Here is a 15583-nt window from a genome sequence, read left to right as displayed (position 1 = left end):
TTTAGCTGCTCTGTGCCTGACAGGCAGGATTAGTTGGCTTGACCTTTAGTGTTGATGCCTCCCTAGGCCCAGGGCCTTAGTCAGGTGGCAGCTTCCAGGCACAAATCACCACTGGAGCTCATCAAACATGGAGGTCTGAGCCCCAGGAAAAGGCCTTCAAAGGACAGAGGCTAGAAAGATGAGCGGTGACCAAGGAGGGGCAAAATTGGTTCTCAGCGATGTTAACTAGTCACCAAAGGGGAGACTGTGGAGCCACCCACACACTCAGCTCCCACCACCAAAGCCACACACAGGAGGCAGGTGGTGGGCTTCCCTAATTAACCACCCACAGTCTCACCCCCGGACCAGGTGCTGAACAAAAGTTAAGGCAACTTTGGTGCTGCTGCTGCTGGTAGAGGAAGTTTATGTGAAAAGAAAAAGCAGGGGGTGGGGGGGGCATTAAAAATAAAGAAGCAGACCCAGAAAACCACACTGCTCTTTTATTCAATGGAACATCCCCGCTTTAGCGCAGTGTTGAATCTAACACCAAAAAAAGCCCAGAGAAATTTCTGCAGATAAACCAGTGAAGAGAACGCGCAGTATACATTATCATCAACATAATCACTCCATGGAAAGGGAAGCGGGAGGAAAAAGGAAGGAGAATAAACGAGGGGCTCAAACCCCTAGACACTGCAAAACATTCAGACATTTGGGATTAAAATAAAACACAAAAGAAAGCCTTCCAGGAAGGAGAGGACCAAATGGAATCTGAGGCAGCTCAGGTGGTCAAGGAGCACGGGAAGAACTCCAGGCTGGCAGGCGAGCCCAAGGGAGCTCAGGCTGCCCACCCACTGCTGGCAGGAGCGCCAGGGCGGATGGGAATCCTGGAACCTGGAAATGAACCTACCCTCGGCAACTGTACAAGACTCCCTTGACAAGGGTGGCAGAGACTAAAAAACCTCACACTTTAAATATCTTCGGGGGTGGCTATGGCGCCTTGAAAAACTTAGAACCAAAGAACGCCACAACCAGCTTGACATGAATGGCTGCAGCCCATGCCCAAAACCATTTGCTCCCCTCTCCTTGGTAAGGGAAGGAGAACTGGAGAGAAGGGAAAGGAATCTAATTGCAGCAGAAGACCGGGGAGAGCATCTCCTTGGACGGAGTCTGAAGAAAGGAAGAGATAAGGAAATAACAAAGGAAAAAGAAAAAAAATTAATAAAAATTTCACGATATGGAGCCAGCGTGTTCCGATTCCGTCCACAAAAATAACTCAGGCTGCTTTGCCGAACCATCCTGTCCACCAGGGGCGTTGCTGAGGCTGTCTGCCTGGAAGGGTCACCAATGGGCGCGGAAAGTCCTCACTCTCATGGCTCGGGCCATCGCCGCCGCGGGGAGGGATCCTGGCGGCCCGGTTTGGGGAGAGGCAAAGGGAGTTGGGTGAGGAGAGAAAGAAGACAAAGAAGACACTCGATGCTACGGGGCGCCAGGAGAGCTCAAGCTGGCGCCCCTACTACCACCTGCCCGTTCCCAAGCGAATCCTCAGTCGCTTGGCCCAGCCCAGTGCGTGCACACACACACATGCGTGCACACACAATCACATGCGTGCGTCCCAATGTCTGGCTCCATATGGTGAGGTTCGGCGTGTTTAAACGAGACCAATTCTCTCTATATATAATATATATTTTCTTAAAAAACAAGTCTAGTTCTGTGGTGGAGGCGGTGGGGGAGCTGGAGGCATCCCGAAGGGCGGCATGCCCGCCACCCCCATGCCCATCATGGTGACAAAGTTAGAAGGGTCCATGGGAGGCGGAGGAGGAGGGGGCGGGGCATACATCATGCCGGCGGAACCAGGTGGTGGAGGCGGCGGAGGGGGAGGGGCCCCAGGCGGCAGAGGCGGCTGGACCCCGGGGGGCAGGGGCACCATAGTGGGGTTGCCTTGCATCTGAGGGGCTCCTGGAGAAGCTGCGGCAGCCGCCTGCTGCTGTTGCCATGGCGGGATGGACCCTGTGCCAGCGCTCGTGGTGGTAGTCGTCGTATCTGGGGTGGTAAAGAAGCCCAAGGTCACACGCGCGGGGGCACACCGCGGCTGTCTGCGGCTGCTGCCTTGGGATGGGGGCGAGGGGCGCCTGCTCCTTGCTTGGCATGCGGTACGGTGGTGGGGGGCGGGCGGGCGGGGCTGGTGATGGGGAGTGGAGGGGTGGGCACGACTACCCTGGGGTCAGCCTCGAGGTCTCTGGGCTTAACAGAGTAAGCCCTTTGTCACCAATGCCCCTGGAAGGGCTGAGGGGAAGGTACCAGACACAAGAACAGCTCTGATGTCCCTCCGCCCAGCCGCCGCCACCACCGAACGGCACATTCAACCTCAAGGTCACAGCTGCTCTCTCCCCACTGCCCGGTCCCACCTCTGCAGTCTCTCACCCCAATCACAGCCCTCGCCAGAGCAAGCATGCACCATCCCACTCGACCCATATGCACCAGGCTCAGTCCAGCCAGCCGCTCATTCAGCCTGCGAGGCTCTGGACTTCTGGCCCCCTACCTACAATAGCAGGCTCCCCTTCAGGCCCCCACGAACCTCTCCCCAGACACAACCACACCAAACATCAGCTCTCCTCTTCAAGATGCCCCTCCACCCCCTGGACCAGGAGGCCCTTTCTGTTCACAACCCCAGCAGAGCCCAGGGGCTCATCCCAAGGCACCTGCCTGCTTGTGTGAGGCTCTATGGTTCCTGTCAGCCCCACCCCCATCCCACCCACCCCCACAAGCCCAAAATATTCTACTCACTTTGCTGCCATGGCAAGGGGGTACTGGAAGCCATACTGCTGCTGGGCGGAGGGGGTGGCGGAGGCTGCTGCTGCTGCTGTTGCCATGGGGGAAGAGGACCAGAGGGAGGGGGTGGGGGCTGCCCACTGGGAGGCGGCGGCGGTGGCGGCATCATGCCCATAGGTGGCGGCGGCATCATACCTGCGGGTAGGTGGAGGTAAAGATGAGGCCTCAGGGAAAGGGGGGAATTTGGGCCAGAGCCCCCACTCACCCAAGCCTAGGTGAAGACCCACAGTCAGCAGACAGCCATTACCTTTTCCTTGATGCAGGCGATAGACCCCAGAGCCCACAGGCGTACTTCCCAGGTACTGATCTTGATGGAAGGAAAGAGCAGGGACTTAGCAGGACATTGGAACTGGCCAGGGAAGCCACCCCTGTGATAACCTGAATTGCTATCCTTACACGAGTTCTGAAAACCATGCCTGTAAAAGGCAGGTCTGTGCCTACCCAACACAGCATCACTCCCTGAACCAGAATGGAATCTTGCTCCTTCCAGAGCCACAACCCAGGCAAGTCAGGCAGATCTGGCACATTGCCCAGCTACTTGAGAGTTGCTTCTAGCAAACAGTGACCTGACATAACCCCCTGCTTATCCCAAAGCCCCAAGGTTTCTGGTCTGACACTTACTTACCCATTGGAGGAGGGCCATGGTGCCCAGGAGGGTGGGGGCCCTGGTTCATCGGTGGTGGTGGTGGCTGCATCCAAGGGGGTGGGGGTCCATTGGGGTTGTGCTGCATGGGATGTCCACCATGCCCACCTGTCAGGCTGGGTAATGGGTGTGGGAAGCTGTGGGGGCCACCTCCGGGCCCACCAGGACCACCTCCATGCATGCCATGGTAGGGCCGACTCTCTGAAGGGCCAGAATTCATCCAGGGTGGGCGACTCTGGGTGGTAGACATGAGAGACTACGTGAGAGCATTTCCCGCCAACGTCCCTGCCTGTGCCCCCTAGTGGCAACATTGTTCTTCTGGTAATGCCACAGGACCAGAACACAGTAACAAGGTCTTCACAAAGTGAGAAGTCCCCAAACTGGCCTGAGATCCCGGAAGAACAATGTTGCCATTCACATCCATCTATTGGCTCTACCCAAACCACGTGGCCATAGCTCCCAGTCTCTGCAGTAGAGAATGGAGAAGCCAGACCAAGAGAACCAGCCCTCAGGCTCACCGGTGGAGGTGGGTTGTTGGCGGGAGCAGCAGGACGAGGTGCACTGGCCAAGGGTGTGGTGGCAGGCCCAGAGGTAGAGCCCACAGATGCTGGGACAGGTGCTTCACCCAGTTCAGCCATGAGGGACAAATATTCTTTATCCATTCGTGCTTTATCCTGAGCTGACTGGGGATCACCAGGCCTGAAGTAGCGTGAGGGACACAAACAGACAAAGGGGAAAAATTTGTTAAGAAGGAAGCTTTTATCCTGAGGAACCAATATAAACTTTTGAAGAATTCAATCACCAGATCATCACACATCTTTCTAACCCCTTACTGGGCATGGCTCTCAACAGTCTCATTAGATCTTCAGTTTCGTGCCCAGTTCTGCATCTGGGATCACCAGAGCAGAGGGGCCCTGGGTGAAGAGCACAGGAGACCCTGACCATCGAGGAAGCACAGGTTCTCTCAAGTCAATTTCATCAAAATTTATTCCCAGTTTGAGGAAAGGAAAATCTATGCAAGACTGGCACAACTGCCAGAACGAACTTCCTGAACAAACCTTTACATATTTGCCAGTTAGTCAAAAAGTGTTGATATCCAGTGCGGACTTGCGACTGGTCAGAAATCTGTAGAGACTGCTTACTCTTCTTGAACCAATTCTGAACAGCAAAAGCAGTGAATTTCCTACTCAGCCCCAGTGAAAACATTCATACCAAAAACAGAAGCTTCCAGTTTTCTTGGGGTTAAGACAAACAGGGGTATCTGTACAGCCTATTTCTAATCATCCTGGGCTTTAAATCACACCATTACAGACCACACTAACAGAAAGGATGTTTCTCTTGGTAAGATTAACAGCAACCAATTAATGTGACAAGAGTTGTCCTGCACATTGCAGGCTACCAGGAAACCGCAAGAGCCAGCCCCTCACCTTTGGAATTTGCAGTCTGAAGCAATGTGGCCAGCCCCTCCACACTTGGTACACACTGTGGTGTTGGTAATGCTGCGGGTCTCTGAGCTCTGCCAGGGTCTTAAGATCCTATTAAGGGAAAAAGAGGTCAATGCAAGGGGACAATCTGTACTTCCACAGGTTCTTCAGGTCTCCACACACACTCGTTTAAACTGATCACATACCTGTTGTCATCTTCACGAAGGGTCCCATTCAAGCGAGCCAACTCCCGAAGCTGCATCTTCCGTAGATCATTCTGGTCCTCTGGGGTCTCGATACCCTGCTTCAGGATGTTTCTTATCTAGTGAATATGCAATGAACAGTTAAGTGCTTAGGGCTTCCGCCTAGGTTTCTGCCAAGACGCTTCCTTTCTGGGCTCACCACTCACCTGTTCCACTGCCTTTTTGACGTTCTCCATTGTGTTGGCGGTGACCAGGGCATGAAGTGGTTCATCTTCTCCCGGCAACATCTGGCCATCTTTGCGCCCAACCTTCCCTTCTTTCACAGACCCTTTCCCCCGGATCATAATCTTGGCATTGCACTCCTTCTCTATGTTCTTCAGGGTGTTTCCTCTATAGAGAGGCAGAAATGACTGAATTTATACCTGACAAGTTCATACTCAAGAGGGAACAGAGGCTGGACCAATTTGACACTGGTGGGAAACCAAAAGCACAGAGAATTGGATTTTCCCACCAAAAGCTCCATGAACTCTACATTACAGTCAGCCACAGTAAACCTGAGGATTTGACTTCTCCGCACTAGCACGGAAATTAAAACACCTTCTCACAGAAACACATTAATTCAGTCAAAATGAATGTCCTACCAAAAAGGGGAAAAGTAAGCCAACAGTTCCCAATTAGGCACAAAACAGACACATCTCAGAGGCTCTAAAGGAATTCTATATCCTATAGACTAGCAGTTACTCACCTGGGCCCGATTAGCAGCCCCACAAAGTTGATTTCTGGGTACTCATCTTGGGGAATCATGACTTTATCGCTCACACGTGTTGCTGGAGGTCTAAGAAAGAAAAGCCTGTCACTGCACACATTTCTGGAGAATGACGCAGTCAGTAGCTTTTCTAAAACTAACTACTGGTACACCAAGTGCTAATTATGGGTGATTTGGGGTAAGAGGTGAGTAGTGCCAATATTGTCCCATCCCAGCAGGTCACCCATGATCTGCATGTGTCCTCATCCCAGATGACCTAGCCCCTCTGCTTACTTGTAATCTGCAGGTGGCTTGAAATCTGGATTGAGTGCAACCATCTCTGTGATGAGGTTGTGCCGCTCCTCTTCCAGCTTTTTGCGGGTGCGGAACTCTCGGGTGTTAAGCCGCTTCCCCTCGCTATTGTAGATGGGCTCAGGGGAAGGGGACCTGTGGGAAACAGACTCCCGTTTACTATTCTGCCCCGACTTCTCTCATTCCCACACGGACTATAACAAGTCTTTCCCAGCCCCTCTGCCTCTCAGACCCTAATACAACACTCCGGAGGAACCGACCATAACGTGTGCTACTCAAGATCGTGTGGAATGGGGAGATGGAAGCTGGCTGAACGTTAAGGGTCTGGGGTGTGTGTGAGAAAGGAAAAAAATAAAAGGTTTTGCATCTAGAAGTGATGAGAGAAAAAATGTCTATCCTTTGGGGAAAATCTCTGGACTATAAGTGGCAAGGACAGTATCATCCCCTGGAGTCTTCTTGCCAAATATGGATTTTCTTCCATTTGAAAAAAAATTACAATATTCCAACTTTATGAACCACAGAAACCCCAAGTTTAGGCAAAATGTTCACTCTTGGAGAGCTAATGCCCTACGAGGAAAAGCTTCTGTACCCCTAACACATAGTGCGCATAAGCTCCTTAACCCAATGCAACTGGGACTGAAGGCTACTGCAGCTACTGGCCCCCACAATGGAGAGAGATGGTTCAAGGCTTCGTCTTTGCTTTTCCTTCAATGGCCTGGCTGGCTGTGTCCAAGGCCCAGGAGACAACCTGTTTTCTGGCTGTTCGAGGTTGGGGAGTCTGAGTAGAGAAAAACGTTAAAGTGCTAAAGCAGCTTCTGCGAGAGGCTGCAAATGCAGATTTGGTCAAATACTTGTCTAGGGTCTGAACCTGCAAACAGCAAGGGGAAAACCTATGATTCTCCACCAGAGTTTACAAGTCCAGAAAGCAGATTTTCTCTCTCTCATTTTTTTAAGGAGTAAAATGCTGTTGCTACAAGTAAAAAAATATAATGATAAAATGGTCAGTTTACCACAGCTGGATTTTGCGGTAATAAAAAAGAGAGGTTACACTCCTAGAATTTTGAGTTAAGATTACAAAAAGGACCATAGCTTGATATTCTGAATGAAAATTTAGTAGCAGCTGCAAGAAGGGAAGAGACCATGTGGATCAGGTTATTAAAAAAACATCCTGAAAGTAGTCAAGACTCCTATACCCTTGGTTTAGTTGAGAGAACCTTGCCTAGTTGGAGAGCAAGGACTGAACTCGGCTGCTCCCACTGTCTTCAGCCTAAAGGGAACCATGTCACACCACGTTACACACACGATGGAATAAAAGGTCAGGTTTGTTCATGGCTAATGACGGCTAAATGACACCTCCGTTTCTAGCATTTGTATAAACTGTTAGCACAATCCAGTAAAAGTGAACAAAAGCAAACATACCCCAGCTCATTAGACTACCATCTTATACATTTAAGTCTACAAGAAAAGTTTTAAACATGTTTTACTGTGCAAGTTAAGCAGCATCGAAATAACAATAAAGTGGCTTAATTGATATAACACCTTTTTAATAAATTATCTTAATTAAGAAAACCCATGCATTTCCCTCCAACCTGGGCTCAAAAGCAAAACCAATCAGGCATTAGGGCCTCTTTCAAAACTGAATACAAGGGAGGAAAAACCCTGCTCTGGTTTTATTTCTAACATGCTTGACATTTCTAATTCCCACCCCATAGCTGTCTAGAATTAAGCACTCTTGGCTAGTTACAAAAACAAGTCTTACCAGCACCCAATTACCCAATTGGCCATGTGAAGGCCTCACAACAGTTTAACCTCTTCCCAAATTGCAGAAGTGAAAGGCAAAAACTAGTATTCTAGAGGTTAGACTGGCCCGACTTCTTCACCTCCAATAGGCATCGGCTAGATCAACTAAATTCTAATCCCAGTTATCCAGGAAGCAAAGAAGGTTTGTTAAAAATTCAACCTTTGGAGGAATTGACTGGTGACCTGTAGACATATTATTAAAGGGAAAAAGGCCAAAAAGGCACTAAACAGTTGTGGTCTATGACCTACAATGTAAATTTTTTAAAAAAAAACTTTAAAAAGAAATGAAACACAACACAACCCTACAACCAAAATCTATCTATAGGTAAAATATAGCAAACGTAGTAAGTAAAATTAAAGAGTCAATATGCAGAAACAAGGAAGTTAATGTTTCCTGGCAAAGGGCGGAAGAAAGATGCATGAGTGAGTGACTTCTAAAGCCATTACATCATCTTCCTGATTTAAAAAGCTATTAACTAGGTAACAAAAGCCAAAAACACTACTTTTTAAAGCAAAGTCTTTTCAACTATGCTGTATGCACTAAGAGAAAATTCAGTGAGAGGGAGAGACTTACTGCCCTTCAAATTAAATGACCAATTTTAGCTGTTCAATCAGCTAATAAAATTCCAGTTTAAAAAAGTTCATCTCCCCCACACAAATTATTTTTCTGAGGTGAGAGAAACTGCAAATTGAAATGACATGACCACAGCTGTTTGAGGCCCACGCTCCCTTTAAGGAAAAAAAAAAGTAATTTAGGGTTGGTTGCATGCCTTCCCAAAATAGGTGAGAATATTCTGGCCCCTCCCAACACCCCCAAGGCAATGGCCAAGGCTGAAAGTTAACTGGCAGTGAAGGAAGTTGGTTAGAAATCTCATCTGATTTTGAAACCATCTCAAAACCATGAGCAGGAAGACTGCAGCAATGAGCGGACCAGAGCTCCTGGCTTGCTCAAGTTCAGTGATGCTCAAAAATATTTTTAGTCCCTGCACCGTGTACCTGTGAGAAAAACTCTATGCCCTGGGCTTTCGGCCAAAGCAGGTACTGAAAAGGCAGGTTAACAGGTCACCTCACTGTCCCTAAGGGTGGGTAAATCAGGTTAAGATCTACATGCTTACCAATTGGAAACCAGTTGTCCATTTTCCTGTAACTTTTTATTCTCCCAACATTTAAGTTTTATTCCAATTTTCTAACTGTTGACTGACCATACATTATTTCTAATTAAACCTTAATCCCCAGAGTGGTCAGGGTACAGTCGTCATACTAGGATTTTATTGAACTGACACAATATGTTGCCACCAGTAAAACGTATTGAGAAAAAGGTAAAAGCGTTACTGTCAGCTGGTTAAAACTGTTTCCCAACCTGTCCTCAGGGTTAGGGGGGATGCCCAGGTCTCCTGTGCGCAGTTTACGAGTCAGGTCTTCTATCTGCAGTTGCACTGGAAGAAACCAGGTTAGGAAAGAAAAAAAAGGATGGAAAAAAGACAATGTTACCAATAAACATCTCAAATCTCAACAACAAGCATGAAGAACTCGGAGACTTTGAAAGGGACGATTGATCAGTGAACACATTGAAGCAAAAACCCCCAACCACCTATCGGCAGGAGTCCTTTTACATCTATAGGTTTTTTTCACTTCAAAATGGTTATCACTTAAGGAAGCAAACAGTTTGTTGGAAGAGGGGTTAGCAATAAAGACTGTTCACTAAGGCTAACATCCAAGCAATTACGAGGTGTTTCACCTCTTCCTCCCCACCAAGGCTTGCTTACAATTGGTACCCAGAACCAAAAACCATGTTATGTCACCAATACCCGATTCCCATCAAATTACTTGAGGGCAAGAATTGAGTTTTTCTTCATTAAATATTAAACATAGCCCAAAATGAGACCCAATTAACATGGGACAAGGAAAAATACCATTTGAGCAAAGATCATTTTCATTAATACCGCATTTAAAATTCCTTAAATAAGACATTTAACAACAAAATTCAACACCTTACAGAATTTGTACATACTCTTTCTGTACAACCAGACCTGTACTAGTAAGGGTCTCCCAATACCTGCAGCTTTTATTCAATTATACGAAATATTTATTCAAACATTAAATGACAAACCACATATCTTAATAAACCGGTAACCATAAAGTGCTAAGAATTTCTTTTCAGGCTCGCTATTCATATGGGGAGCAGGAGTGTAGAAGAATGGAATGTGTGATCAAGGACAATGTACGTGGCTCTCGGGCCTTGACCAATGAGGCTGTGCATGAAAAAGAGAGATGAGGGTTTCACAAAAGTTGCCAGTGACTCCAGGGAAATGTTACACGGCTGATTTTCCAAGATAATGGGAACTGCAGAGCCAGAGCAGCTTTCTTCAACGTGCAGAATAACCACCTGTTCCTTACCTTCGTAGCATCTGAGAATTTTGAGCAGGCATCTCCAATAAGGGCAAGTGTTACTAGGTTGGGTTAAAATTGAGCTGGTTCCAAGATAGGATTAATGCATCTAACCAAAGATTGCTTCTAACTTTAAATACATCCACAGGGCTATACCACACCCACACACTGAAACCCTGAAGAAATGAAAACCCATTATTATCGAAAGATACCGGCCAGACGAAGTGGCTCACGCCTGTAATCCCGATACTTTGGGAGGCCGAGGCGGGCAGATCATGAGGACAAGAGATCAAGACCATCCTGGCCAACATGGTGAAACCCTGTCTCTACTAAAAATACAAAAAAAATTAGCTGGGCGTGGTGGCGTGTGCCTGTAGTCCCAGCTACTTGGGAGGCTGAGGCAGGAGACTCACTTAAAGCTGAGAGGAGCAGGCTGCAGTGAGCCGAGATCGCACCACTACACTCCAGCCTGGCGACAGAGTAAGACTGCGTCTCTCCAAAAAAAAAAAAAAAAAAAAAGACACTGAGGGCATCCTGGACAAAGCAGTATATACTGTGGAAGACAGAAAATTAGTGACACACATGGCTCCCCAAGCTCCTTTATACTAAAAAATTCTGACTTTGCAGTTGAGTATTAAGCTCAACAACTCGAGGTGAAAGTCACCTTCACTGAGAGGGGAAGCTGAGTCTTCCTGACTATGGAGATGCGTGGCCTGATCTAAATAAAAAGGGTCATTTTCTTCTATGAAGAACTACACCTCTCCTTTGATTCTATCTATTTTGATTATAGCTATAAATAGCCCTTAGGGCCCAGTGAACTAACCAGCCCTCCACAGAAAGAGAAATGGAGAGATGTAAGGAATTTGTGCTCTTCCCATTTTCTAAGTATGCTTGTGTTCTTGGGATATCACTCCACTAGGGGCATTTCACAAGGTTGTAAAGACCCAGAATGGTCTAATATGAGACACAAGGGAATGGGTGGGAGTAGACAGGAACAGTAGGGGAAAGAGTAAGTATTAGTAGTACTGTGAAAGGAGAGAGACAATTCCAACGCCTCAAAATTCTCAGCAGTCTAAAAAACAGGAAATTAAGACCCTCAAGAGTAGTAACATGCTGGCCTTGAAGCGTTTTGGTTGTGAAGGCCACAGCCTCGTAGGCTTAGGAGGTCTTTGCCCGAATTTCCTCCAAAGGGGATGTTTGTTTAGTTAGTAGAAAATGTTTATCAAGTGAACTTTTTTGAGACAGCTTTAAAAGGTAAAACTTTCATTAAAAACTTTTTTTCAAAAAAGCAATTTTGAAGTTAATTTCAATTCCACTGTGGACAGTCATTCTTAATTCTCAAAACCTCCCAGCAGATAAAACCTTTTTATCCTAGCACTTCATTCCATATCCATGCAATATCCCTTTCCCAGCAGACTTAAGAGTAAATACAAGAGCCTTCATTTTAAGACAGCTCTCCATAAACCAAACCAGAAAAGATGTTGAAGGGAAGGTTAAATTCTTAAATTCAAGAAAATAAAAAGGGATAAATTGTAAACACACTTTCAGAACCACTTTTTGTCAGTTTTTTTTTTCTTTCAGAAAGTACCTATAAAAAGTAAAAGACCACATTTTAGGGGGAGAAATATGAAATTATGGTGAAAGGCCATGCTGTGAAAAGTACTTGGTTTACAGTACCTGTGGTGTTCTCCACTGGGGCCTGTCCAGAGAGGCAGATGACACTCACCTCATCAACTGGCAATGAACAGCAGCAGCTGAAAAGGGTGGGCTGCTGGTCTGGGGACTGTTTTTACCCCTAAGTGAGACCCTACCTTCCTGACACTCATGGAGAACACTGCAGTTATGAACAGACCAAAACAAGGAGCTGCAAATGCAGAACTCACTGGGCAAAAACTGACAGATGATACCAAAGTCATGAAAATATCTCATCTCAAAAAAGATAACTACAATCTCAAACTTTCAAGAAATGCAGATCTTGCTCAGAATAAATCGTAACAATCTCAAAGTGCATTTGGATGCAGAACGTATATTTACCTATATAAGCTCTTTCTTGTTCTCGAGTAAGTCCAGGGGGAATAACTGTAGGCATTCCCGGAATCACTGTCTTCTGTTCCATTGTGTCTTGGTTCCAGCGGCTCCTCTTCCGCTTCTTACTTGGGAAGTCTAAAGGCAGAGACAAAGCCCATCAGATGTAAATATAAATAGTTACCAACAGACAGTCAAGGGTATTTAAGGTACTACACAGAAACTCAGCAGATTGCGAAACTGAGAGCTTAACCTAAAACTTAAACAGCAAAAAACCAGAAAACAAACCTCAGAGATCAGAGATTTAAAGCTTATGGACACTACAAGGGTATGTGGTCCTGGGTCAGGCAAGTTAACATTTCACCTTCTTTTGTCTAGAGAAACTGTCAAATATGTAAACATGGTAATCTTAATGTATATGACTGCAGAGTGTGTTAGATATATACTACATCAACCATGAGTGCTCTGAAATCCCCAGGGGAGACACAAATACATTGAAGAATCATAGGTTTGTAAAGCAGCCCTGATGGGACTGGGGGCTCCGCCCACCTCCACTCCCCTCACCAGTCACTTAAGAGGCAGGAGGAGAGCTAAACCTAGTTATACCCTACCGAGTGGGAAAAGCCCAATTCTTCAACAAGATCACTTTTGTCTTCGTAAGTTTGGCCAAGATCAGCATTCAATTTTCCTGGCCAGTTGGACACTCAGAGTCTGAACTTTTAAAAGGATCTATCAAAAATTCAACAAACAACAACCTATACAATAGCAGCCAAGTTGTCCTTCCCCCATACACAGGCAGAAACTCCCTAAGTTTAGCACAAGAGTCCTTCTATTTCCCAGGCGATACACGATCAGAAGGAAAAACTTTTTAAAACAAAGTGACAGGAGAGCCGGTCAGACTGAGATCTAAGGATACTGAACGGAGATTAAAAAACTAGAGTTCTCTCCCCAAAAGAGACCAAAAAAGATCAGACCCAACCATCACCTGAAGCATGCCAACCTCTCCCGGATGAAAACCCTGCCTTGCTATACAAGCAGAGCAGCTATCCTTGGTATGGTTCCCATTCTGGCTCAAGACCAGAAAGGAGCCGCCGCACATCATCAGGTGAGGCTTTCACGCCCTGCCGGCATTCACAACCAGCACCCCGTCCAGTGCTGAACATCAGCGGACTGAAGGGCAATAAGGGGCCCCGAGTCTATAGAACTGCGCCGCACAGCCCGACCACCTCACTGCGTCTGCGCACAGAGCGCCTCCCGCCCGCCCAACCCTCCCCAACAGCGCGCGTGCGCACTCGAGGCCCTAGAACCAGGCCGCGCGCGCCCCGGGGCGCCTCCGCCCGGGCCTCCCCGTGCGCGCGCGCGCGCGCGCCCCTGCCGCGTGCAGCCGCCGTCGCCGCCGCCGCGCGCCCCTCAGGCGGCCGGGCCCGTCCGCGCGACGCCTCTCGCGCTCTTTCGGCCCGACTCACCTCCTCCGCCGCCGGCCGGGCCCGGCTGCTGGTCCTTACGCGGCGGCTGGGGTGGCGGCGGCTGCGGCGGCGAGACGCGCTGGTAGAGCGGCGGCGGAGGGGGCGGCTGCGGCGGCGGGTACGAGGCGCCGGGGGACGGTGGAGGTGGAGGCGGCGGCGGCTGCTGGGGAGGCGGAGGGGGCGGCGGCGGAGGCGGCGGAGGCAACGCCGCGAAGGGGAAGGCCGCGGTCAGGGCCCCCATCGAGCTCACGGGCGGGGGCGGCGGCGGCCCGGGAGCCAGCAGCCCCGCCCCAGGCCCGGGTGCAGGCGGAGGGCCCGGCTCGAAGCCCCCTTTGGGTCCGGGAAGCGGGGGGAGCCCGGGGGGGCCCAGCTTACCCAACGGCGTGGCGTTCGCTCCGGTCGCCATGGCGCCCCCGGGGACAGGCACCGGCAGCTGCTTTTCGTCGGCGGCGGCTTCTTCGCAAGCCTCCCGGGGGGAGGGGACCCGACTGCGCTGCCGGAGCGCGCGGAGCCCGTCCTTTCACGCGGCGGGCGGCGGCGGCGCGAGACGCACAAAGAGGGAGGAGAAAGGCCGCCGCGGGGGCGGGCCGGGGGCGGCGGGACCGGGGACTGGATTGGGCCGGGCCGAAGCGAAGGGTCGAAATCGGGGGCCTCCGATTGGCGGAGCCTCAGTCCTTCTTGATGAGCGCTGGGATTGGCCGAACCGTTAGGCCAGGCGAGGAAATGGCGGCGGAGTCCGGTGGGCTGGGAGGTGTCGCAGCGCGCACTTCATTTGTTACTGCGTGAACTGAGCTCGGAGTCCAGAAAGGAGGGGATGGGGTGGGGCGAACTCTGTGACGGAGCGTCGACGAGCTCTCTCATTGGCTGCAGCGGTGGAGTCAATCAATTTCGCGTGCGTCGTAGTGTCACGGGATTGGCTGTCGCCGGTTCCAGCTTTTTTCTACTCTCCTCCCTCAGGGGGCAGTTTCTCCGGGATTAAGCGAGAAGTCGCGGCGGAAAAGGCCCAGCCGGAACGAGATTTATGGCGGGGGAATCCTGGAGCATGAAGTGCGCATGCGTATATAGAGCAACACCGCCCTCTCCGCTAGTCTCCCTTCACCATCGACCCTCGGGTCCAGCATGGAAGCCCTAAGTGACGTCAACCTTTGTTCCCATGGTAACGCGGAACCTTGGGGCGGGAGCACGGGAGGGGCTGATGGGCGCCGGAAAACCGGCTCCGTTACGCCGCAGGTAAAGAGACTTCCTGTTTTTTTTAAATCAAAGACCCAAAAAGCTATGAATAGAGAAGACTTATTGAAGGATTAAAAACAGTATTTGAAGTGATGCAACAACAAATTAAATGAAAGATAACAAGGTTGTCAATTCAAAAGTTACAAATACACACTTCTATCGGAATCTTAACGGAGTTCAGAGGATTTAATTAAATGATCTTAAAATCATATAAAACAATAACTACGGCCGGGCGGCGGTGGCTCACGCGTAATCCCAGCACTTTGACAGGCCGAGGCGGGCGGATCACAAGGTCAGGAGTTCGAGACCAGCCTGACGAATATGGTGAAACCCCTTCTCTACTAAAAAATACAAAAATTAGCTGGGCGTGGTGGTGCACGCCTGCAATCCCAGCTACTCGGGAGGCTGAGGCAAGAGAATCACTTGAAGCTGAGAGGCGGAGATTGCAGTGTTCCTAGATCCGGCCACTGTACTTCAGCCTGGGTGACAGAACAAGACTGTCTCAAAAAAAAAAATACTACAGTAGGCCGGGCGCGGTG

General features: G+C 49.3%; 1 protein-coding gene across 50 annotated transcripts; it reads right to left on the bottom strand.

Annotated features, from left to right (window-relative positions):
* Positions 1-461: 461 nt before the first annotated feature.
* On the bottom strand, positions 462-14594 carry SF1 (splicing factor 1). 50 transcript variants are annotated; one of them, XM_074013258.1, is made up of 15 exons: positions 14190-14367; positions 13815-13977; positions 12358-12486; positions 9296-9371; positions 6118-6270; positions 5824-5913; positions 5285-5468; positions 5082-5197; positions 4879-4986; positions 3970-4150; positions 3430-3707; positions 3056-3115; positions 2764-2943; positions 1815-2019; positions 462-1382 (listed from the first exon to the last, which is right to left on the bottom strand). In XM_074013258.1, exons 3-15 carry the CDS (start codon positions 12437-12439, stop codon positions 1347-1349), a joined length of 1749 nt encoding a protein of 582 aa, XP_073869359.1. In that variant the 5' UTR covers positions 12440-12486; positions 13815-13977; positions 14190-14367; the 3' UTR covers positions 462-1346. The 50 variants fall into 50 exon arrangements, with proteins under 50 accessions (XP_073869359.1, XP_073869362.1, XP_073869363.1 ...); XM_074013261.1 differs by having other exon boundaries at positions 3056-3110; positions 3434-3707; XM_074013262.1 differs by having other exon boundaries at positions 3430-3686.
* Between the last annotated feature and the right edge of the window lie 989 nt (positions 14595-15583).

The sequence above is a fragment of the Macaca fascicularis genome, chromosome 14 (genome assembly GCF_037993035.2).
Source record: "Macaca fascicularis isolate 582-1 chromosome 14, T2T-MFA8v1.1".
Classification (NCBI taxonomy): Eukaryota; Metazoa; Chordata; class Mammalia; order Primates; family Cercopithecidae; genus Macaca; species Macaca fascicularis.
Note: the sequence above shows the minus strand (reverse complement) of the source record. Positions and strands in the feature narration are given on the sequence as shown.